The sequence below is a fragment of the Sycon ciliatum genome, chromosome 10 (assembly GCF_964019385.1).
Source record: "Sycon ciliatum chromosome 10, ocSycCili1.1, whole genome shotgun sequence".
Classification (NCBI taxonomy): Eukaryota; Metazoa; Porifera; class Calcarea; order Leucosolenida; family Sycettidae; genus Sycon; species Sycon ciliatum.
In genome coordinates, this window is record NC_088652.1 from 25,962,595 (window position 1) to 25,987,594 (window position 25,000).

General features: G+C 47.3%; 2 protein-coding genes across 2 annotated transcripts in view; one reads left to right on the top strand and one right to left on the bottom strand.

Moving 5' to 3' along the window:
- Positions 1-11,247, bottom strand: part of LOC135825656 (mucin-19-like) — a 39,407-nt gene extending 28,160 nt beyond the window's left edge. Inside the window, exons 1-10 of the mRNA XM_065338272.1 lie at positions 10,802-11,247; positions 10,045-10,169; positions 7,389-7,475; positions 6,144-6,273; positions 5,609-5,680; positions 4,909-4,977; positions 3,890-3,961; positions 2,172-2,240; positions 1,392-1,463; positions 724-795 (exon numbers count right to left, since the gene is read on the bottom strand). Of these exons, the coding sequence (XP_065194344.1) occupies positions 724-795; positions 1,392-1,463; positions 2,172-2,240; positions 3,890-3,961; positions 4,909-4,977; positions 5,609-5,680; positions 6,144-6,273; positions 7,389-7,475; positions 10,045-10,150 (749 nt within the window). The 5' untranslated portion in view covers positions 10,151-10,169; positions 10,802-11,247. The remainder of the gene's footprint in view (positions 1-723; positions 796-1,391; positions 1,464-2,171; positions 2,241-3,889; positions 3,962-4,908; positions 4,978-5,608; positions 5,681-6,143; positions 6,274-7,388; positions 7,476-10,044; positions 10,170-10,801) is intronic.
- A 10,382-nt stretch (positions 11,248-21,629) lies between these two features.
- The window catches only part of LOC135825796 (slit homolog 3 protein-like), a 26,113-nt gene continuing 22,742 nt past the window's right edge, over positions 21,630-25,000 (top strand). The window contains exon 1 of the mRNA XM_065338419.1: positions 21,630-21,890. Within this exon, the coding sequence (XP_065194491.1) occupies positions 21,848-21,890 (43 nt within the window). The 5' untranslated portion in view covers positions 21,630-21,847. The remainder of the gene's footprint in view (positions 21,891-25,000) is intronic.

Sequence of the window (25,000 nt, forward strand, 5' to 3'; positions counted from 1 at the left end):
GACTCTCGTTTGAATCAGAACTGGCACACTCAGACTGGGTAAATATGATCACAATAGTGAATACTGTAAAAACAATTACTCCGTAACCCATTCTCCATTTTCCATAATAATTGTCTTGCCTCTTCAAAATGCAACAAAGTACAGGGCGAACCCCCGAATTCACCTCAGAAAAATGTGCCTTTATGAACCCTCTACTAGCTAATTGTAGTAGTAACTGACGACTGCATTTTCGTTGAAAAGCATGAAAAATCGGCAAATTAGTAGGGGGCGCTCTCTCACAGGGTGCTCTGCGACCCCTAACCCCCCCCCCCCCCCATTTGACAGGTGTGCATGTGCATGCCTCTGTACAGACACAGACACAGATGCAGATGCAGACACAGATGCAGACACAGACACAGGCATGGACACATATGCAGGCACAGGCACAGACACGGACACGGACTCAAACACAGACAGACACGGACACGGACACGGACACAGATGCAGACACAAGCACAGGTACAGACACAGACACGAACACAGACACGGAACAGGCACAGACGCAGACACAAGACACTGAAACAGACATAGACACGGATACATGAATGTGAATACATACACCTACATCCACACATATACACCAAAAGCAAGCCATCCAGAGACACACAGACAGCATACAGCCATTAACGGACACACACACACACACACACAAACACACACACCAGCAACATAGCAGTGACTTACAATACCCGCAGCTGCAGACATGGCGTAAAAATGCTGTCCTGAAGGTAGTAGAGATTAGACTTCTCCACAATACTAGAAGAGACCAACAGAAAAACAAACAAGAATTGCGAGAGGGAGGTCTTGTAGTGTGGGTGTGTTACATGTAGTGATGATAATGATATGAACTCAACACGGAGGTTTGCGAAGGAGATAGGGCTTGAAAGTGATGACGTCAGAAGTTAAAATCTAACGACAAATAACGACCGATGGATCCACCTGGGTCTAGATTTTGTGTGGGTCCATACACGTTTGGGTGGTTTTCCTTCGCAGCATAGTGACACATCTACTGGTAGGTGTGGGTCCACGGCCGGGAGGGCCTAGTCCAATCGTTGGGTTTGAGCGTGATTTGACCGAGTTACGATCTTTTGAAGTTCTGCTTTCAAGTATGGGGCGGCTCTCAAAGGCCAAAAGGGTTAATAAGACTTTGTTTTTGGAATATCTACATGATCACTGGTGTCCAGAGTAGTCGATTTACACTGCTCACGATGCTCAATGCCTATATCTCCACAGCTCACACCGTGCTTAATGCCCAGACCTCCACTGCTCAAACAGTGCCTAGACCTCCACTGCTTAAATAGTGCTCAGGACCCAAGAGATTAAGTCAATGTACACCACCGCCACAAACTTACAATTCTTTCAGTTCCAGGTTGCTTGCAAACAAGCCAGCAGGCAAAGCTTTAATACTTGATTGCTCCACATGACTTCACACAAGAATGAGGAATAGAAGCCATACATGCAGAGCAAGAGTAAGTTTATTGTAACTCAGATATTGAATAGTATACTGTATTTTCTCTAATAAAAGCCCAGGTCTCCAATAACAGCCTAGTCTCCAATAATGACCCGGGGTGAGGGTTGTTTGACATAATAAGAGCAGTCTTTAATAGTAGTGCGGGTCACAATTGGAGTATGCAACAAGTATATCGACTGCCCATAAAACAACAGTAAATCATGCCAAGCATATATTTGTAAAGAGGTTTTCGGTCTACTACTTCCTTCCCGGCACCCATGGTATTGTGGAACATCAGTTCTGACAACATTCCTGATTTTAGGGTTGAGCAAATCAGTCTTGATAAAGTCAGTTTATGCCTGTATAGACTGGAGTTGGCTTGATAGTGGAGCATTGAAAAAATAACAGCACAGTCTCCAATAATAGCACATTCTCCAAAAATAGCACAGTCTCTGATAGTGGCGCAGGTAGAACTGTCAGTGAAATAATAAGAACCCCGGTGTCCTATTAGAGAAAATAAAGTAAGTAAAGAGAACGGACGAACAAGTAATAGTTACTAGTTATGACGAACAGTCACCAAGGTAACGGAATATTATACACCACCAAGTGTCGCCTGGCACTCTGCCCTCTGAGTGACACGACAGAGAGTCGAATGCAGACGAATCACCGTTGCTCCACTTACAATGTCTGGAGGAGTGGTGTGCTCCGGAAAAACTTCAGTGGAATGGACTCCACAGCACCGGATATACGACTGCACGGTTCCAATGAACAAAAAAAGACATGAACAGAGGAACACGTCAAGCAATGACATTCGCAACGACGGGCCGCCACCTCCGGCAACGATCGAGGCTCAGCAGAACTAGAAGCAGTGAAAGCCATTTGCAAGCAATGACCTTACTGGAAATGAGCCATGCGGCATGCTTTTGCACATGACGTTTCTAAACGGAGAGCGCGCATGCAACTGCATTCATTCGCAGCATAGCATCACAAAAATGTAGAACTGCGGCACTGACAACAATAAACTGGGTGAATGACCTTGAGCTTACACAGAACAACAAGGCCAAGCAAAGCTGGTTGGTCGCTACAGTCAACTTCGCTAATACCGACTGCGGATATAGCGACAATTCGCGAATAACGACAGAATGTCCATGCCCAGAGCAAAGTCCATTATAACTGTATACATATAATGAGACTTCGGGTATAACGACACTTCGTGAATATGGGCACTTTTCTAATGCCCCGCCGAGTGTCGTTATCCGCAAAGTTGACTGTACAGTGAGTATCGTTTATAAAGTGACCGGGTGTAACGATATACCGGCTATAATGATCGAACTCGCCAAAATCAAAATCAAATCACAAAAAATACAGCTAAAATATCACTATACACACTATTATCGGCTATACCGATATATCGCTTATTGTGATGGGCTTCAGGAAGCAAACCATATCAAATGCACAGGAAAATATCGTATATACTGATCAAGAGTGATGATCACAAAACAATTGTTCTTCAAATTTAGTTTATTTCTTCCAAAACTGATCCAGTGTTGCCTGGATGCATCTGGCAGCAGACGTGATTGAGAGAAAATTCTTCCCTGTATGCTGTAAGCAGCCACATGTACACGTGGCTGCTTTTCATGCTTTTTCCAGCATGTACGCATCATTTCATGCACAGTCATGTGCCATGTGTCAGTCATACATGCAAATCGGATATAGTGATGCACCGGATATAGTGATAAATTATCGAAAATCAAAGGGGCACGTTATATCCACTATTTACTGTACTCAGATGATTGCGTAAGCATGAAACTGTTGTGTCCTGATCCCCATGCACACAAGCATCCAGCTAGCACAAGTAGATTGGGGAAAAAGCCATGAACAAGGGCATGCGCAGTGTGATCATGCTAGATCATGCTAGTGCTACAGAAGTAGGTATATTACTACTATGTACAGTACACACGAGTACCTATCTAACAAGAGCACAGTTGAACATCGATTATCCGCACATCGACTATCCGACCATTCGATTATCCGTAACAGTTTTTTTGGGCGCACGTGCCGTAGAGTACGCACTGTGCATGTAGTGAGCCATTCAAAAAATACGAAAATTTTGAAAAGTAAAAAGTAAAAAGGTCGTGCGGCTAGTAATAACCACTGAAAGTGTGTGAGTGACAGTTTTTTCTTATCTGGAACATTTGCCTTATCTGAACACCGCCTGACAGTTGTCTGCCCAGAGGTGGTCGGATAATCGATGTTCAACTGTACATATATAACAGAAACGCAGACGGTAGTGATAAAGTAGCCATGCTTGCCCTTGTTGCTCCGTATACCACTCTCTGCCTCCGCTGTGTTCAGCACTGTCAGCACACTGGCTGCATCCTCCGCTGAACTGCAACTTACAAAACTCTCAACAGGCTTGCCGTTTGAAGCAGGCCAGGAGGCAGCGCAACCTGGTCGTATCCGGTTAGCGTCCTGGAAGAGTTTGCAGCAAGCAAACAAAGCAAACAGCAGGCAAACAAAGGTACACATATATCCACTCCAGCTCTGCGAAATAAATACACTTAACAGCGAAAAATATACTTTCTACCAAAATATTGCAACTCCTACATACCACCGATGCGGCGGAGACTTTCTAACTTCGGCCTCAAGGAGAACTAGTGCGCCCCGGACGATACTAATCGCAGCATTTTGCGTCATAGCTTTGGGACTAAAGTGGCGTGGAGCCTGGATACGACCAGGCATTGCTATGCATAGTTTTCAGCATATCATTGTGCTGCTGGGATTGCAGCTAGACCATAGCTCAGTGGTTAGAGCATCGCTGGCCTCAAGTGAAGGTCGCTGGCCCCAAGCGAAGGTCCCTGGTTTGAGTCCTGGTGGTGACAGTCAATTTCTTCTTCAGACTTTGTCCGTTTGCATATTTCCCTTAAACCAGTGAATATATTATTATTATTACCGTATTGTTCCGGCGTATAAGCCGCACTTTGAGCACTCAAAATTCACCCAAAAAAAGGGGGTACGGCTTATATTCCGATGATCAAATAAACGGTGGTAAATAGGGTAGGATGTCTGTATTTCGTGGCAAAAATGGGGGGGGGGTGTGGCTTATGCTCCGGAGAATACGGTATATTTCACACAGCTCTGCCAGATGAGTACACGTGGCCCATGCAACATGGGAATCCACGAATGCAAACCAGCATATGTTCCCCCAGCAATACCAGCAAGCAAAGAGAAATGAGGGCCCAGGCAACGAAAAACAAAGCGAAGAGAGATGAGGACATAGGCAACGAAAACAGTTCCAAAGCATAGCCAGGGGTTGTACGTGTGCAAACAGGTGCAACACTGATTGTCTTCAGCATAGGTGCAGGAATACACGGCAATAAACAACTCCATATCAACCACCATCTTCTTTGTTTACTTACATGTTCTCAAGCTGTGAATTGTACTTGAAAATGTCCTCCGGCATATCACTGATAAACAGTGATATTTTCCTGCAAGAATTTAATAATAATAATAATATAAACAGATCGCATATTCAAACTCGGATGTTGAGCCAAAGTAATCATGGATAAGAAGAAAGGACTAACTGTCCACCAACGTAACCATATCATACACAGTCAGTGAGTGTGACAAAATGGCACAAAACTGACAGGGAGTACTGAGACATTCAACGACCTGACACCCAGCTCCAATGCTTCTCCGAGACGCAAACCAACAACCGTCCAGCTTGGAAGGCTCAGGTCCGGAAAGGTCCAAGAGGGGAAGGAAAGCGCAACGAAGAAGAGCACGAGCACACACACACACACACACACGCGCGCGCGCGCGCGCGCGCGCCCGCACGCACGCCTGTCGGATCTAGCTCGACTGTGATGTTTCCAATAAACACGGGTTAAAGTGGAATTAGAAACCAGTTGTTGTGCGTCAGCCAGCTAACTTGGATTGCGACTTTATTGGTCGTCAACCTGGGTAGCTACTAGACTGATCGTTCTTTATGACAAACGCGGCCACGACACATACACAAATACACACACACACACACACATACATACAAACATAAAATGTGCTGTATTTGCACAGTGTCGTCCATACATGTCTGCAAGACGGAATGCGATACAAGCTTACAGTGATCTGAGGCTAGAATAGCAGCGGAAAGTGTCAACGTTCAGCTTGGTTATTGTGTAGCCCTCAAACGTTCTGCAATAAAAACACACACACAGACGCACACACACACACACATTATAGGAATATACAAATGAACACACACACACACACACACATATACAGGCGCACACGCACGCACGCATGCACCCCCCCCCCCCCCCTCCCCCCCCCCCCCCCCCCACACACACACGCACACGTGCATGCGCATGCACACACACACACACACACACACACACACACACACACACACACACACACACACACACAGGATTCACTGGCTAGAAAAAGCTACTGCAATCAGGTGTGTGGTGTAGACCAGGCTAGTCTTTATTAGTGGAAGTCAATTTATCAGCTGTCACAAGCCGCTGTATGGTGTAATCCCAGCACAAGTTGCTATGCTTAGCACAGCTTGTTGGCTATCATGGCTTCAGCAATAGGCATGTGTAAATGTGTGCAAGTCAGTAAGTAAGACACACACGGGGTATTCTGCACTTACAGTGCTTGCATTGTGTGCTTTGCGACGGAGCTGATGTCATTCACAATGGGCAGGCCTCCATCGAGGGACGGTTTGAAAGATTGTGCGCAAAGAACTCCATCTGCACTCTGGGTGCAAGTCTGAGAATTGCCTGCATCCAAAACGAAAACAGCAATAAGACATCACACAAGAATTGCATAAAGCTTGGTGTGTTTTGTGCCGTTAGAGCACTCCCTGACGTTGATGTTGGAGCCGCTATATAAATGTATTGTTGTTGGGCAGTTTACATGGCGATATCGGTTCAGCCAGTCGCTCTGAGTTCCGCTGAGGAAACCCAACAAGGTCAGAACAGTTAGCTGTTCACAGATTGAGTATTCGGTATGTACGGTATGGAGGCTGATGCCATGTTCTACCAAAACTTGTGTCCGAGTCTCCAAATTCACACACATTAGCTCCAGATGTATACGATAGGCCATCTTTACATCCGTAACTCGGCTGCATAGCCACTGTGCCCTTTGGCTGCCCTCTAATGATACCACGCAGGCCAGGCAGGCATAGTGGGATGGTCTAAGACCATGATTGAGAAACAGAGGGTACCAGGTTCAAGTCCTGCTTGGAAGCGGAAGGATTTTTTCCAGCCGTGCTGCGACCCACAGTTAATTGGAAACTCGTGGCCTGGCACGAGGGAAACATGGATGCAGTGAATGGGATTTCGGTCTTTGACCACTTTGTGGTGGGTCTGATCTACTCACCTCCCACCGTTTTGGAGCTGCATCTGCGCCTTGATCCAAGAGGGTGGTGGCGTTCCTGCGGATGCGGAAAACTGGGCCTTTGGCCGAGTCTCACGCGAACCGTGAATTTTTTTTTTTTTTTTTAATGATACCACTCTTGCACGAGATTAAGTCAAGAATATGAAGACTGATTACTGTTGACGGCATAGAATTTTATACAATGATTTCCCCAAACCAGTTGGTTTGCGATAATATATTTGTGTGCATCACTGCAGCCCCGTACATACACCTACTGTTGAAGGTTGCTATCATGCTGGCTAGTATTGGCATTATGCTTTCCTCTCAAAATCGCAAACACTGACACTTCAAACAGTATTTTCCCTAGTCCCATTCCACTTCCCTTTCGTCTCACCCACACTTCCAGGAAACTCCCCCGATAAGTCTCCATTTACTTTTGGAGAATTTGGGAAAAAAATGAAAAAACCTCGGGCAGTTTATACTTGCTAGTGCCAAGCCATGCAGTGATCATACTTACGCACGCACTGTCCTGCAATCAGCACCCATGGCCAATGACAGCTAGAAGATGGAGCAGATGTATCGGAGCACCAGGCGGGAAGAGGAACTAAGAGAATCAAACACACGCACACGCGCCCACACACACACAAACGCATGCACAAGTACAAATGCACCCACACACATACACATGCACACACAAAATAAGTCACGATAGATCAGCGGTTTCTTCATCTCTTAGTCTCCTCTTCCAGCAAAATCTTTACAATTGGCGAGTTGGTGTCCAGAGAATTTACACCAAATGCATATACTCAATCTGCGCCAAATGCATAATATATTATACCGTATTTCACTGAATATAAGTCACACCTTTAAGGCTTTTTACACGTAACTTCTCGGTCAAAGAAGGGGATGCGACTTAAAATCGAGCGCAACGTGCTACTGATGTGAGTACATTGAAGCGATATGGCACAAACCCGAAAGTGGGGGTGCGACTTATAATCGGGGAAGTACTGTGGATGGTATTCTATGATACTAGCATAATTATAGCTCTGGCACACAAAAGCACACATTAACCCTTTACCGTTTGTACGTACAAATTTCGACCGCTCGTGGTCGATGACTTCTATGCGCACAGCGCTGGACTGGTTCACCGCAGAGAGCTGGGATTTTCCCTACTGGTAGCCAAGATGTACGCGCAGAGGGTGTCGACAATTTTTTTGTGTGATGCAATATAAAAAATCGCGAAAATCGCGACTTGAAAAATGCGCTTTGGGAAAAGTGCGTACCCTGCGACTCTTGGTATTGCCTGCAGATTATTTCGACTTTTGCTCGAGCTGGCCTCACGACTGTCTGCCCTGCTGTGCAAGCCATGGACTCGGAGCAAGCTCTTTCGCTTCTGGAGACCCTTCCTGACGACTCTGTCGCTGCCTCATCCAGCGAAGATGAGTTTGTGGAGCCAGACAATCCTGTTGAAAATATTTATTCTGACGACGACCGCGACGATGACATGGCGAGTGAAAGCAGCGCCAGTGAGAGTGACATGGATGTCACAGACGACGACAGTGTCGAAGAGATGAGTGCCACTAATGGTGGAAGAGGACGTGGCAGAGAGAGAGGATTCGGCCGTGGAATAGGCCGTCCTCACGGTAGAGGTCGTGGTGCACAGGTACTATGTACAGCCAGCGGTGCAACCTGCACTAGTCGATATTTGCAATACTTGGGACAATGCTGACACCGCTGTGACTGGTAACACTCCTGCATTCCACCCAGAGAACGAAGCTGGTATCCACTTACCTGAGGGAGCCACTCCAGTGCAAGGATCTGATTTATTGCATATTGCAACAGTTTGCCCGATCGGCAATAAATTCAAATAATTATTAGTGCTAAATAGTGAAATCTCTGTTCCATTTCTGGACTTGAAAGTTCATGCATCGCATTCCTGAGGGTTTTTACTTTCAGAATCACCCCATTTTGTACATCATAAAAGTGAAAAATAAAAAAGTTACGGCATGAACGATGACGGTCGGTTTTTGCTGTACAAATACCTAAAACGGTAAAGGGTTAAAGGGGAAGTGCATCGATTTTTCGAGTAGGGTCCAGAAGAAAGACAATTTGATATCGGTTCGCATGGCATATCTCTCGCTTCCATACGATAAGCCAAACTTGCCAAATCGCCAATTGTATACTCACGTTGCCATTGCGACCAGCGCAGTGATGACATACGAAAGGCTTAGCTCCACCACAGACGTCGATTCACTGCAGAAATTGGTCATTTTCAATTGGTTTATTGTATTCACGAAGTGAAAGAAGGGCTGTGTTCAATGCTGTTAGTGCAGTGAACTGTTTATTAGTAGTCCTCTCGGTTGCGTACTGGGACGTGACACCGACAGGAGAAAGCTGGAGTGCGAAAACATCAGCAGACAAGCGGAAATAGTGACGAACAAAATGCTGAAATCTTGGTTGGGACGAATCAGACGTTCAGCATTTCCCCCAACCAAGCTCCATGCCGTTTGCTCTTTCCACTTCCTGAAGATGGATGTGATGCTTCCTGGCGACTCTCCTATCTCTCGTAACATCTTCTGAAGCCAGGTGAGACGACGGGTGGTGGAGATTGACGAATGAAATAATGTCGTAGGTTTGAAAGTTTGCTGAAAATGTCTCAGGAGAGATGGCGAATACCAAGCATCTTCTCCTAGAGGGACCATTTCCCAGGCACAGTCAGCAAAGGGAAATGTAGGAGAAGGCCGATAAACAGTTCACGGCACTAACAGCATTGAACACAGCGCTTCTTTCACATCGTGGATACAATAAGACAATTGAAAATGACCAATTTCTGCAGTGATCGACCATCTCTGTGATGGAGCTAAGCCTTTCGTACGTCATCACTGCGCTGGTCGCTATGGCAACGTGAGTATACAATTGGCGATTTGGCAAGTTTGGCTTATCGTATGGAAGCGAGAGATATGCCATTCGAACCGATATCAAATTGCCTTTCTTCTGAACCCTACTCGAAAAATCGATGCACTTCCCCTTTAATCACTACACACGTCCAGATGAATGGAATATGAGGTGAAACGAGGACTTGAAGTTCTTGCGAGGTATTAGGAGACCCACGAGTACACGGCTATGTATCGGAAGTGTGTGCTCCATCATAGTGAGGCATTTCGAGTGCTTACCGGTTGTCGGGGCAAGAGCTGAAGCGTTGTTCGCTACCAGCATGGCTGTTAGCAATATGTGACATGCTTGTAGACAGCGAGTGGTCACTGTTGTCTTGGTCGCCATGGTGCTAGTCCTCCAGACCCTAAGAATGAAGAAATCCACAAACACAGTCAGAACAGAGCTTGATTATTCCTGTAGGGCGCGAATATTCTGACTTCCCACAATTCACTACATAGCCATTCACACAGGCGCTTCATGTAGCCTCCCGGCGTTTAGTCAAACTGACCACAGTGTCATAGAATGCTTGCCACCTTGTAAGCTGAGGACTTGAGAACTACGACTGACGCATCAAGCCTCTGTGTGGATGGTATGCCATACTTTTTACACTAAGTAGAATGTAGCAGACACCTGTCATCTACACTACCGGGAGTACTTAAAGCCCAATAGTGTGCAAATGCCTGCACAACCACTATCCAGTGCTGCGACGGTATGTGTAAGCTGCAGCTTCTTAGGAACAGCAGACACAGCAGTGGAAATCACACAAGTGCAAATCACACAAGTGCACTGCTCTCCCCGCACCCCCCCCCCCAATCCCCCGAAGAGGTTGCAAAATATTTTGTTTTTCGCCCCAGTGTAGATCTACAATGCACCAGTGAGACAAAAGTCCACCAGTACTCCTCACAGCCTTTTGTAGAATTCGGGTGAACTACATGACGCGTCGACGCTGGGACGATTACGTTTCCGAGGAATTTCAAACATACCCACAGAACTTACCGATGGAAGTGCTTCTTGTCGTCATCAATTCTCGCTGCTTTCGGGCATCATGCTGCTTCTTCTGGCGCTCTTGGCTTCCGTTGTATCAGCAACTACGCACGCGGCTTTGCACCCATCTGTATCTTTCGGTAGGAAAGTAGACTACCAACTGGAAGACTTTCTTGTCCTCAGCAAAACCAGAAATTGGCTGCAGCCATCGAGTTCCTTGCAGGTCACCGAGTAAGTTCACGGTAATCCTACTCCGAAAGAGATCCAAACGAGCGCTTCACAACCTTGATGCGAATGGCAAACAGCAGCTGACTCGAGAAGTAATCCAACGGAACCAAACTCTGCAAGGTGACAAGCATCCAATGGCGCTAGATCTACTTCAGCACGAAACGAAACAAACACAAAAATATTAATTTGGGGTGCTGATAGTGATACAGTACACTGACTCAGAAGCAGGCCGGCCTGAGCTGTGTGAGTCTGAGTCAGAGATCATGAGAGTCCGACTGAGAAAATGAGATCTGATCAGGAAAGGACAGGCAGTCTATGCAGTGCTAGTGGAGAACGGGAGTCGTAAACATATCCCTGGACCCGCAATCAGAGTGCTAATGAGTGATGGCAGCCCATATATGTATGGACTTGTACTTGTCTTTAGTTTATTGTGTGGATCACCAATCCACTATGATCACGGAACTGGTAGATCTACCATGCCATGGTGTAGATCTACATGCATTGTGCAGTGCAGTGCGAAAGAGGGAGAGTGTGCTTGTTTTGGCTGATTGGCCTGAGAGAGTTCAAAGGTCAAACTGTATACCCCAAGTACAAGTGACGTCGTCCCCCGGGCGCTACATTCGGCCCACGGCCACAAACACCAAGCAATTTTTTTTTATTTTTTTTTTTACTGAATACCACAGTACCATCAGATGCTGCACAGCGGGGGCGGTGGCATATTGGATGGAAGTGGGGGCGGGGCAAAAGTAACTCCTCCGACCAAAGGTCTCGGAATCGTTGTTACTCCTGTGCGCCGATACATAGGAGAAAAGAAACATGTGCATCCAAGAGGGGAGCACTGGCTTTGCAAACGATAATGGGGAGAATTTGAGATTGGGATAGGACAAAACAATAGTAAAAGCAGTGCACCGTAGGAAGATGGAGCGAACTGATAATCGGGTTTTAAGGCTGAGCGAAGGGGATCAAAGAGGGGTAATCCATTTTCTCCCGTGCTTTTCTATGTCCCCTTTCTATGTGAGTGTCCTGAACTCCAACACCGCGCGTAGATCTACCGTGATCCCATCTACCGGCGCGGCGCCGACTCTGCATCTGTATAGTAGCCCGATCCAACAACTTCCCGCAAGTAAAGGTGTGGAAATACGACAGTAGGGAGGAGCCGGAGCTCAGGTGTCTGGGTTAGAGTCTACGGCTTCGCGTGTTTTGGCTCCAGATTTCTACGCGGAGATATATGAGGTTCTCTACGTTGTGGCACACACAGAGAAAATTCGTACGGATTTGCTGGGTATCGATCAACTGCATGCAGAAAACTGCCAAATATGGAAGGGGAAATTCCCAGTACACATTCCACGTGACTTCTCTAGGTGAAACGTAGAGCAGAACAGCATTTCTTTACGTTACGGGAACGCGAAGAAAGTTCGCGTGATTCTTTGCGTCGCGTTCCCAACACGTAGAGCAGAACCTCCCTAATGTTATGTTTAGTCACACGGAACAAACAAAAGCATGAAGCGAAAGGCTCAAACCGGGTGAAAGACGAAGCTACCCGGGCCAAAGAAGCTCATCGAATATTTTGATTTCGTGCTTCGGAAATTTCTTCAGCTGAGCACCCGTACCCTCACAGCTCGCACAATGCGCTCCATTCTGATTTTCACCCACGTTCTGGCGGAACGTGGGTGAGCCTCCGTACCCGTATGTCGTGAATCAGAAAACGTCTGTATGGTATGGTATGGTATTGATTTATTTGAATTCGGTATCTCAACAGTACATTGTACAACTTGGGAAGATCCGAATGACATAGATACATAAACATAAAAGTGGAGTAGGTGCTACAGCGGATCATTTTATCGCAGATTGTGGGACTAAACTAATACCAGTATGCAAGTACACAAGAAATAAAAGCTGAATAAATACGACTGCATGACATTGGAGAAAAGCACCAATTAGAGCAAAACAAAGCGACACATCACTCATCGAAAACATTTTCAAAAAGGAGCTGTTTTAACCGGGTACATTGTGGCCCGTCATTAAGAAGGCAGGCAAGATGGGCGTTAAATGCAGAAGACGTATTGCAAGACTTCATTTCGAAGGGCAGAGCATTCCAAAGTAAAGCAATCCTACTAGACAATGAGCGATACCCGCATGCAGTCTTATATCGGCATAACGAAAGATTATTTGCAGAAGAGCCGCGAGTGGTGTAAGCAGGTGTACTGTGCCTACAAAATAGAGAATCTAAACTGGCAACCGGGTGAGCTACTTTACACTGAAAGATAAATTTAATGAAGAACTGTAAGAAACGGTGGTCCAGAGGACATAGCTTAAGAGAGCGGTAAAGGGGGTCCACGTCAGCACAGTAATGGGCACCACAGGCAGCTCGGATCGCACGACGGTGAACAGCAAATAGGCGCCCACGGTCTTTTGCAGATAAGCAGGGTAAGAACGATTGAAATGCAAATTCTAGATCAGATTGAATTACGCATAGCACATAAAGGCGACAAGCGCACGGGGACAGTTGACGAAAAGAACGCCGTAGAGCACCAATTTTGCGTGACACCTTGGCAACAAGCTTATCACAATGAGGTGTGAACAAGAGCTTGTTGTCAATTACAACCCCCAGACAGCGAGCACTGGACACTTCTGTCAGCACTTTACCATCGATACAGATAGTGGGCGTGGGACAGACCGGCGAGCGCTTGGGAGCGATGAACATTACAACAGTCTTATTCTCATTGATAGTCAGGCCAAGTTGCTGAAGATCAGTAGCGAGTGCTGATAACGTGTGGGAAACTAAATCTGCAGCCTCCTTTGCCGTCGGACAGGATGCGTACACCGTTTTGTCGTCCGCAAAAGCGAGCAATTTCGTCCCGGATGTGTCAGCAGTTGCAGGAAGGCGGCGAACATAGATGTTAAACAGAGTTGGGCCCAAGACACTGCCTTGCGGGACCCCACGAGTGACAGGTAGAAATGGAGAGACCTCACCGCACCTGAGGACCCGCTGGGCTCTGCCAGAAAGGTAGGATTTAAACCATGAGAGTGCTGATCCGCTGATACCAATCTCGTGCAAAGCCAAGAGTAGCTGCTGATGCTGCACACGATCGAACGCTTTACTAAGGTCAACAAACGCGACAGCAGAGGTCAGGCTCTGGTCCCGAGCAAGACACCAGTCATTAATTGCCAAAGAGAGCAGTTGATGGACGGAGCGATTTGGGCGGAACCCAATTTGGTGATCATGTAGGAATGCAGTCGAGTCCAGGTGACAGAATAGTTGCGACATTACCACGGATTCCAACACTTTGGACAGGATCGACGTCAGCGAAACTGGGCGGTAGCTCGTTGCGTTGTAGACGTCGGTCTGAGCGGATTTTGGGATCGGGGTGATGTTGGCTCGCTTAAAGGCAGAAGGAAACACTCCACTGCTAAGAGACACGCTGAAGATTTGTGCCAAAGAAGGCGCCAAGGAGGACGCCATGGCCTTGAGGAAACCAGGCAGAAGGCCATCTGGACCCGGTGCCTTGCACGGTATAAGGGAGCGAAGAGCACGCTCTACCTCTGTAGTGCTGACCCGATCGAAAGAGGTCAATGCATCTTCAAGGACCGGTCCAGACGGCAGGTCGTACGTGCTTGTGGGGTCGTGGACTATAGCATGGAAGTGGTCATTCAGGTTAGGTGCAAGAATGGGAGACGACTTTGGTTTACGCTTTGTCACATAGTTGATTGTAGCCCATAAGCGACGCAGAGATTTTCTGTATTCGGCACAAATTCTCTGATAGTGCTGGTTCCGCAGACGACGATAGAGATTGTTACATTGGGTGCGAAGGCGCTGAAAGCTGTTGTAAAGCTTGGTGTCTGTGGAACCTCCCTTGCGCCACATGCAAAAGGCCGCTTTGCGCCTCCGAATTAGTGCTTGTAGCTCTGACGTAACAAAGGGGCACTTTCGACGAGGAGCATGTCGGTAATGCTTAGACGGTTTATATGGCGCTACCAAATCCAGCACTGAGTCAACTTTACTTGTCCATTCGTCAACCATACTATTCACGCTGGAAGAGAGAGAGAAAGTACAGAGGTTTGCGGACTCTAAGAGGGTCTCCAATTGCTTGATATCGGTGTTGGAAAAGTCCCGACTGGGCAGGCGCTGGTTGCAGTCAGTCGGGAAAGAGTAGGGGTCGGGGGTGGTCAAGGTTGCACATACCAAACAGTGATCGGAGTGCTCAAAGTCATGAACAATACCGCCTGAGACAGCATCTGTATTACTTAGAATGTAGTCAATGGACGATGACGACTTCGGACAAACACGAGTTGGGTCGTGAATACAGTTTAGAAAGTTAAAGGGCAAAAGAAAGTTGGTAAGGAGAGACGAGTAGAGCTGGGATGTCTGTACGTGGGTCACTGAGTATCACGTGGTACACACACGTAAAGTACCCACGGATTACGTGGGACTAAACCTCCCTATACTCGGCTATAGCCCTAGTGCTGACTGGAACAAACTCAGGGCGTTTTACCGCGGTCACGGCCGGCAGTCGATAATGTCAGACGATCCCACTCTGTATTGCGAGCGATTAACCTCGGCCATATTCTTCTTGCAGGAGATCCCCTCGACAGTCCCAAAGCCTTTGGGAAATCCTTTAATATATAATAAAATACACAAAAAATACAATCCTGCAAGGCATGGACCAGTACATCCCCACCAAAGTCGTCACCACTCGTTCCTCTGACCCTCACTGGTGGACTCCAGAGTGCACCATTGCAGAAGAGGCAAAGGAGAAGCAGTGGAAGAAGTGGAGGCAGAACCCGCACCGGGATGACCTCAAGACCTTCATTGCTTCTGTCAACCGAGCTGTTCACACACAGCAGAGCGTCCATGTGTCTAGCGTCAATCGACTGCGCCACACACTCAGCTGCCAGTCACTTAGTGATAAACAGTGGTGGACAAACCTGAAGAAAGCCACTGGCGCTACACGCAACTCCGCTGATGTTCCTTTGCTACTAAATTGCTAGTCGATAGCCATGGCAAGGAGTCCCACACCTCAGCAGAGAAGGCTGAGTGCCTGGCAAAGCATTTCTCCTCGAAATGCAGCTTGGGTGACCGAGAACTGACTATCAATGAACTTCCTGCGGTGACCACCCCGACCCACGAGCCATTAGAGCATGTTCATTTCCGAGAAGCTTCAGTCCGGCGGCATCTTGCAAGGCTAGTCCCATCCAAGGCATCTGGACCTGACAGCATTCCATCTCGGGTATTGAAAGAGTGCTCTAAGGAACTTGCTGCTCTCATCACTAAACTGTTCCGTGTTAGCTTTCGTGCCGGTGTTGTACCGTCCCAATGGAAGCTCGCTCACGTTGTCCCGGTATACAAGAAGCCACCTCGATCTAGGCCATCCAACTACCGGCCTGTGTCTTTGCTCTCCATTTTATCCAAGGTCATGGAGTGCATTATAAACCAACAAGTCACCAACTTCCTGGAGCGCAACAACCTGCTGCCTGAGCCAGTTTGGTTTTGGACGTGCCCGTGGCACAGCTGACCTCCTCACAGCACTCCAGAGCGAATGGGTGCAGGTTGTAGCTGAGGGGACCTGTGTCCCAGAAGTAGCAATTGATATTGCCGGTGCGTTTGACCGCGTCTCTCACATCGGCCTCCTCAACAAAGCAGAGCGAGTAGGCATCGGCGGACCTCTTCTCTCTTGGCTACGCGACTACCTGAGTAACCGCTGCCTAAAGGTGGTAACTGGAGGCCACGCTTCCAAGAAGTACCCCATCACTGCCGGAGTGCCCCAAGATAGCGTCCTGGGCCCCACACTCTTCTTATTGTTTGCTGCCGATATCGACCCATGCCTCTCGCATGGAGTAAAGCTCAGCTCTTTCGCCGATGACACTACCGTGTACAGTCTGATCAGACGAAACGACAACCTCCAGGAGAAGGCAGCATCCTTACAGACAACCCTCAGCAATCTTGCCGCATGGGGCCAGCAATGGCGGATCCAGTTCGAGCCCACCAAGAGCCAGCGCTTGATTTTATGCAATGCTCGAAAGCGCCCTGACTTTCCACCAACCACCTTTGCCGGCGAGATTATTCCGGACTCGGACCACCTAAAGCTGCTTGGAGTCACATTCGACTCTAAGCTTGGGTTCCAGCGCCACATCCATGCTGTCGCTGTCGAGGCCAGCCAGCGCCTGGGATTCTTGCGCCGTGCTGCTTGGCTTCTGGGTCAGGAGGGCCGCCTTGCCGTGTATAAGGGGTTCATTCGGCCCATCCTGGAGTACGCTCCCCTAGCCACCATGTGTGCAGCCCAATCCCACCTAGCACGCTATGACAGGGTGCAGGAGAAGGCAATGCGAATCATCAGACCTGGCACGATCCTTCAGAGCCTGCAGCTCAAGAGGGCAGTCTCAGGGCTAGCTTATGTGTACAAGTTGCACTACATTAAGGGTCCACCCCAGCTGACATCCCTCCTCCCACCACCGTCGGCGCCTGCACCTACTCCTAGAAGCCGCCGACAACTAGCTTCTCGCCACCCTTTCCAGTTGCAATGGCCACTTGCTCGGACAGCACCGAACTACCTACTGAGGTCATTCCCCTACACCCTCATTGCGGCATGGAACGACATTCCTGAGCAAGTCATCCCGGAACCTCCTGCAAGGAAAATGTCCACAGTCTCCAGTCCCACAACGATCACCTTGTCTTCACCCCACTGAACTCTACCTTGCTCCCTGGGCTAGAGCTCTCGAATCACCTCAGTGCAGAATGTTTTGCGTTGATGTTTCTTTCTTCTCTTCTTTCCTTTTTGCTGCTTTTCGTGGCCCCTTTCTCGCTGAGCCAGTGCCTGCACACTACTCCGCCTGGCAGCAGCTCCAATCTAACTTCTCCATATTGCCCCCCCCCCCCACTGAAAGCAACGCAGCTGTTGGTCCATTGCCATAGTTTCCTGAACTACTGTAATCTGTCACTCCCTCACTCACCCCCCCCCCCCCCCCATCTCTTCCTCTCTCTCTCTCTCTCTCTCTCCATCATTGTCTGGCTCTCAGGTTCTCACTCTTCACACACAGTCTTTCTCCTCTCCCTTTCCCCCACAGGCCCGTCGCACCGACTTTGAAGGTGGGGCGGCCACGGAAGGGGGTCCGGGGGTCCTCCCACTGGGAAAAAATTTCAAGATTGAAGCCAATTGCAAGCATTTCCGGGTATTTGGTGCCATTTCAGTGTACGGCAACTACAATGAAAGTCTTTTTGATTCTGCAACAAACGAACAAGACGCTACGATCGGGGACAAACATTAGGGAGGTTTCGCTCTACGTAATTACGTATGAAAATCCGTATGTCGTACGCGCCGGGGAGCGAGGGCAACTTTCATACGTAAATCTCTCTACGGATTTCCGTAGGAAAGCTCTTTCCTACGTTGGGTCCTCCGTAGGACTTTTTGAAATATTTTTTCGCATTTTCCGCATTTGTCCATGGCAACATTCAAGCCGCGCGAAACACAAGGTACACACACCGTACACCACGTGCAAAATATAATGGAAAACGCGGTTTCGGTTCATGGTGCATACGGTGGGCGCATGCAGCCAACGCATCTCCAAAGCAACAACGCATGTTGAGCAGCCGTGGAGAAATCACGTAGAGCGAAACCCAACAGCTCTGATTTTTACGTATGAAAATTCCGTGCAGTTCATACGTTATTTTCATACGTAATTCCGTAGAGCGAAACCTCCCTATTACCCTCCCCCGGGAAAAAAATTCAAAAATTGAAGCCAATTGCAAGCATTTCCAGGCATTTGGTGCCATTTCAGTGTAAGGCCATGGTAAAAATTATCTTTGATTCTCTAGTACGCGCGCACCGATTTTTGGCAGCACACCGACGATTTTTTTTAAATTCTATGCATGCATATGCGCGCATGAAAACGGTCAATGCGAAAGGCATGAATCAGGGAGTAGTAAAATACCGGTATTTTTCTACTCCCTGGCCTGAATTATTTATGTTGTGACCATGTACATGTACATGTACATATATATGTGTGACCCTATCTTTGGAAAAAAAATTGTGGGAAATAAAATAAAAAATCGCTCGCTCGCACCCATTTTCACAGGCTCATGACCTGAGAATCAACTTTATTTTTTACCATGGCCTAACTGCAATGAAAGGCTTTTTCTGCAACAAGCCACGAATCCACGATCGGGGACAAGGATTTGTCACGTTTGCGCAAAGCTGGGATCATTGTGCTTTGTTGCAATGTGCTCCAAAAAAAAGCCGAAAAAGTGGGGCGGCCTCAGCCGCCCCAGCTGTGACGTCCTTGCCCCATGGTGCGTGATGTGCGCCTTGATCCCGAGACCATTGGTCGCGGGAGCGCACTTTACCTCACCGGCACAGCTCAATAGCACCTACACCCCCTTTGTAGTCCCCTATGTTCTCTTGATGTTGTTGTTGTTGTTGTTGTTGTTGTTGTTCTCTTCCATTCTATGTAGGCATGTCACAGTGCACTTTCATAAAAAATAAAAAAATAAAAACAGTGTAAGACTGTAAGGCCATGGTAAAAATTATCTTTGGTTCTCAAGTACGCGCGCACCGATTTTTGGCGGCACACCGACGATTTTTTATATTTCTATGCATGCATATGCGCGCATGAAAACTGTCAATGCGAAAGGCATGAATCAGGGAGTAGTAAAATACCGGTATTTTTCTACTCCCTGGCCTGAATAATAAAATAATTATATGAACCTGTGACGTACATACATGTATGTGTGACCCTATCTTTGGAAATAAAAAATTGTGGGAAATAAAATAAAAAATCGCTCGCTCGCACCGATTTTCACAGGCTCATGACCTGAGAATCAACTTTATTTTTTACCATGGCCTGTTAAAGAAGACTTCAGCGTTCAGGGTCTGTTGGGAATGTCCAATTGGCCAAGTAAAATAATACAATACAAATACTTCAAAATTAATACAATGCCGACGCATTGTATTATGGAGGATGTGGAGGAGGAGGGGGAGGAATATGAAGCGTTTGAAGGCGCGTTCAGTGACGGGCCCTGCACATCCTGTGGCCCAAGGTGCTGCTGCAGAGCCTTGAGGCAAGGCGGAGAGTGGCAGCATTGTCATTCCTGTACAAGCTGCTGTGCGGGCCTGGAAGGCCTTTGCGGATAATGCCGGCAGAAAAATTGGCAGAATTCGGTGCTTTTTCTGGTACGTTTCATGCATGTTTGGTATGTGGATAAAGAAATGGAGCAGAATTCGAGGAATTGCCCGCCATAACGTTTGTATGGTTCTGCCCATTTCACTGCTTTTCCAGCAGAATCTGCCACCTTTTCGAGCATTATCCGCCAATGCCTAGTGCCTAGTCCTCCTCTACTCACACCAATGGTGAAAAATCCTCCTCGCCTCAATGCCCCTGCTGAGCCCGTCACTCGCAGGCAATGTCGGCAAACCGCTGGTCACCCTTACCAATTTGTTAACACTCTCCCCTCAACTGCTCCCAATTCCCTTCAGCGTACATTTCCGTTCAACATCATTGACATCTGGAACAGTCCCGGCTTCCCTATTCACCAAACTACCATCCCTCAAGAGACTCCAAGCTTCAAAGGAAAATACGCACCGCTATCTTCGCTGTAGTGTGGGCCACTGACTATCTCTAGGAATAAATATCAGGATGCGTACTCCCCTTCTGGCGTTATATTTTCCTGTCCTCCACCCCTGACCATCCATACATCTGCACTCCCACCCTCGCCTTTCACAATATTCCCCTCTAGCTCCATTCTGTCTTCTCTTGCACAATAATCCCCTCTCCATTTTGTTCCTCTTCTCTCCCCAGAAACTCTCATTGTGTGGAAGCTCGCGATAACGCCGAGACCACAGGTCGGCATTGTTGCCTTGCCTTGTCAGCACAGGTTCCTTCGTGGAGCCATACTCTTCCCATTGTTGTGTTGTCCTCTACTTCTCTCCCCTCTTCCTACGAGTAGGTTGTGCCTTTCTGTAAAAAATAAAGAAAAAGAAAAAAACTGCGTCTCGATCTCCTACTAAAGCTCAAATAAAGTGTATGTGTTCAGGAAAGGTATACAAAAGGAAACTAGGGCAATGTGAACAGCCACGCAGTGAGCCAAGGGGTAGGTATGCCACGAGTGTAGTGTCTGAGTGCATATTCTCTCCGTCATGCGACGTAGAGTTGACGGAATCCTCCATTAAATTTTACTATTTAATCGAAATTTTCAAAATTACTCAATACATTACCTGAGAATAGTAAAGAAAACGCCCAGAAAGAAACGCCTTTCGCCGCTAAAAATAGGAAGGAAGAAACTTGAGGACCACACGAAGACACTCTTGTCAAAGATTTGTCCACAATGAAAGGACAACGACTCAGGATCAGGAGGACTCTACTTCCGTATTTAACTGATTTGTGACATGTCCAAAAATTGCGAATCACCTCGTACATGTAGATGTTTTTACGTTTCAGCTTTGCTTTTTCCATCCACGTGCCACCCGGCCCGGCCGACCGCGTACCGTACCGGTGCACAGCATCTAGCGCTATATAGCATGCAATTGTATGAAAATGATTCTGTGCAATATGTACGATACAAAAATGCAGGCCATGTTTGGCCACCGGTGCACCGTTTGCAAGAGCTGTCGCTGATCAACCGTATTTGCCCCTGGCCCTTGCAGTTGATGATCTGCCGCAAAAACCGTTTATGGTTCATCGCACGTGCTTTGAAGCTTTTTCTCCCGAGTCCGAGTGATCGAGAGCCAGAGCAAGCGAAAAGGGACGTGTGTTTTGTTTCTTAAATTCCGTGATCTCGTCGGCAAGTGGTTCTGCTGAACAAATCGCCACAGCTTGAAGAAGAATAAAGCAGCCGTCGCGATGTCCATGTCGGCGTGTGGCTCTCGACCTTCCTCCGTCGTGCGTAAGTACGGTATTTTATACTTCTGCGGTGTAATTATTCAGGAGAGGCAGAAGCAGATTTCGATTGGCCCGGTCAAGCCAAGCACTTGAAGCAGAATGTCTTATGCATCATTGGCACACCTGGCCACGGCGGTAGGGAAATCTCCTTCCAGGTTGGGCAGCCAATACTTGGGTCCAAGGGAGGTAGCCGCGGCCCACATGGCATGACTTATAGAGGTTTAAAAAATAACTTAAAAAATTAATTAAAAGGTCGGCGTGAATACAAGAAACCTAATTGATGACAGTAAAGTGACCGCACTCATATCATGAAAATGACGTTCAAATGATGTTCAAATCATAAAAATATTGTTCCATTGTTCCCGTGGTATGAGTGCGCTCACTTTACTTTTATCGATATAAATTAATAAAAAATATAAAGTGGCATGCTATGTGAGCACTCTAACCATGCATTGAAAAGGAGTAGCTCTACTGACCTCTACATCATGCATGGTTAGCATACTTGCAAGCTAAATACGTCCCAAGTTGACAGGTTTTAATTCTTTTCGGGAGATAAGGAGATAAGAAAGGTGTTCGCTCTCCACACCGGAGCTTGCGCTATCCCGCCGACTTGACTTGACACTTGACTGACTCACGACTGCCGTAAGTAGATGTTTCTAAACCAAGCGGGAAATAAATGTCCATAATCACAGGTTGAAGTGGCTCGAGTAGGTGCCAATCTCCAGTAAATGACACCGCCCAGTCAAAAAATGCTTCTGGGAAATCCCCCTATTGTCTGTTCAGGTGCTGCAGTTTTTTTCCTTCTTTTTACAAGATAGCCACAAGCCACCACGGTGAAAACGTCAGCAAGAATTAGCAGAGCTGGCGAAGTGGCACATAACGAAGGCAGGGGAAGCTGTGGATACGGGGCAGAAGCGGCTAAACCGACCGAGGGCCTCGGTATCAACACCGCTCATGCGTGCCCAACAAAAAGAGAAAAAAGCAAGGAAATGAATCAAAAAAAGGAAAATTCAACTCGGATGGTGAGCCAATTAAATTATGGTGAAAAGGAGAACGACAAAATGTCTCAGTACTCCTTGTCAGTTTTGTGCCATTTTGTCGCACACGCTGACTGTATAAGATCTGGTTATGTTGGTGGACACTTAGTCATAACTCGTAGCATTTTGTCCTTCTCCTTTTTCACCATAAAAAAAAAGGAAAATGAATCAATGTAAAAAGAAAGGTGTACTGAAGACTTCCTGGTCGCCTACGACAACCTGGTGTCCCACTGAATGACACTGATAGAGATGCTGTAGATCAGGGAGTCGTAAAATACCGACACCCTGCTGTAGATCATCCAGAATGCTCTTGATTGTCTCCAAGTCCAAGTGATCTGGAGAACATGGAGTGACTGACACAGGGATTATTAGCTTGGTATTGACTCTCTGTAAGCTTACTGCGGTCCAAACCGTGGGACTTAGGGTAGAAGGCCTTCATGCTGCCAGGATTTCCTGATAAGGACAGTAGCATGTTATACTGATGTACCGCCTCTCTTGCCTCGACCAAAGCTGAAGTTTCAGTATCCAAAAAGGCAATAGCTTCAAGACTCGGGGCCCTTTTTTTTGCTCCGCGAAGGCCGGTCCAGTTGAATTTGGAATTTCGACAAATCCTCTCCAGAGGCAACAGTGGGTGCACTTGCCGTTGATAGTAGTCATGTGGCAAACAGCCCGGCACTATGATGTTGATAATCATTCTGGCGCCAGAGCATCGAGTGGTCTGTTAATGTCTGTGGTGCCACCTTTGCACCAGGGCTGACAACTCGGCTCGTAGCTGCATCGATGAGGCCTCATGGCCGAGTTGTCAGCTTTAATACTGTCTACAGTATGGAGCATTGATAATTGCGGAGGCGTTGTCTTCTTATGCGCTATGGCACTGCTTGAAGGTAGTGGTGCAACGTTCTGGACGCTTGTTCGATGATACCCAGCTCTGCTGTTTGACGCTCACACTCGCTTTCCTGGTGCAGCACGATTGACGTTGTCAATGGTGGTAAAAGTGAAGGCGAAGTGACTTAGGCAGCTGGTTGTACAAACCGCCCGGAGATGTGTGCTTTCACAATTGACTTCTTGAAGCGGTCCAAAGTGTTATAGCTGCTTCACGCAACCAGCGTTGACATTAGACGCAGCAATACTGAGCTTGAGCTGTAGCTGAGAATTGCATCTGCGATAACCAGATGCAATGGATGGTGACATCGAGGTCTCCTGGTGTGTATGAAGCAGCAAATGACAAACAGGCACTTAAACTTGTGGGCTCGTCGTCGTGCGCAATCTTGGCTGTTTGTGGCGTCTGCATTGCGTAGTTTTCCTTTGGACGAAGAACCCATCCAAATAGGCTGAAATAGCCGTCCATGAATTTGGTTTAATGGTGCCAATGACGGAATCGAAATCAACTTCTCCGCGTGAGTTTGGTGTTTGTAGAGTTAGCCACGCGTCTGCGCGTGCATATAGTGGCTAGTTCAATGTTGCAGTAGTCACCTGATCAGCCGATCCAACCAGGTCACTATCATTATGCTGGCTTTTCAGGGATTTAAGTAGAGCAAGCTGAACAACCTCATCGACACGTTTAGTGGGATAATATGACGCTCTATGCGTCCGCCCGTCTTTACTTCAGAAATAGTGATGTGCTCCCCAACGCGATTCTCCACAGCTTTGCTAACGTGCAGCTGATTCTGTTTGGATTTTCTTTCAAATATTGAAGCCATGACAAATTTCAGATGTTCGATTGCTATTCCTATAAGAATAGCTTCATTATTATACTGTTGCCAGGCAGTGGTACAAGGTGTAATATTACATTTCCCAGTCCAAAGCTTGAACCCGAGTACGCTAAGTAGTTGTGAGAAATCGCACCTCACAGTCTTCAGTCTCACTAGGATATGACCCCCATAGTTCGACTGCTAGCTTCCTGACTCCCAAGTACCGGAGTTTATGCAGGCACGTGAGACATGCACCCCCTTTATACCAGCCAGTCTAATAGCAAAAGAACCCTTATACTCGTAGCACACAGAACACAAGTCAGTTGATTTTACCCGAAGGCCATCTATCAATAGAATAATTATGACAATGGGAAAATCAATCCTGT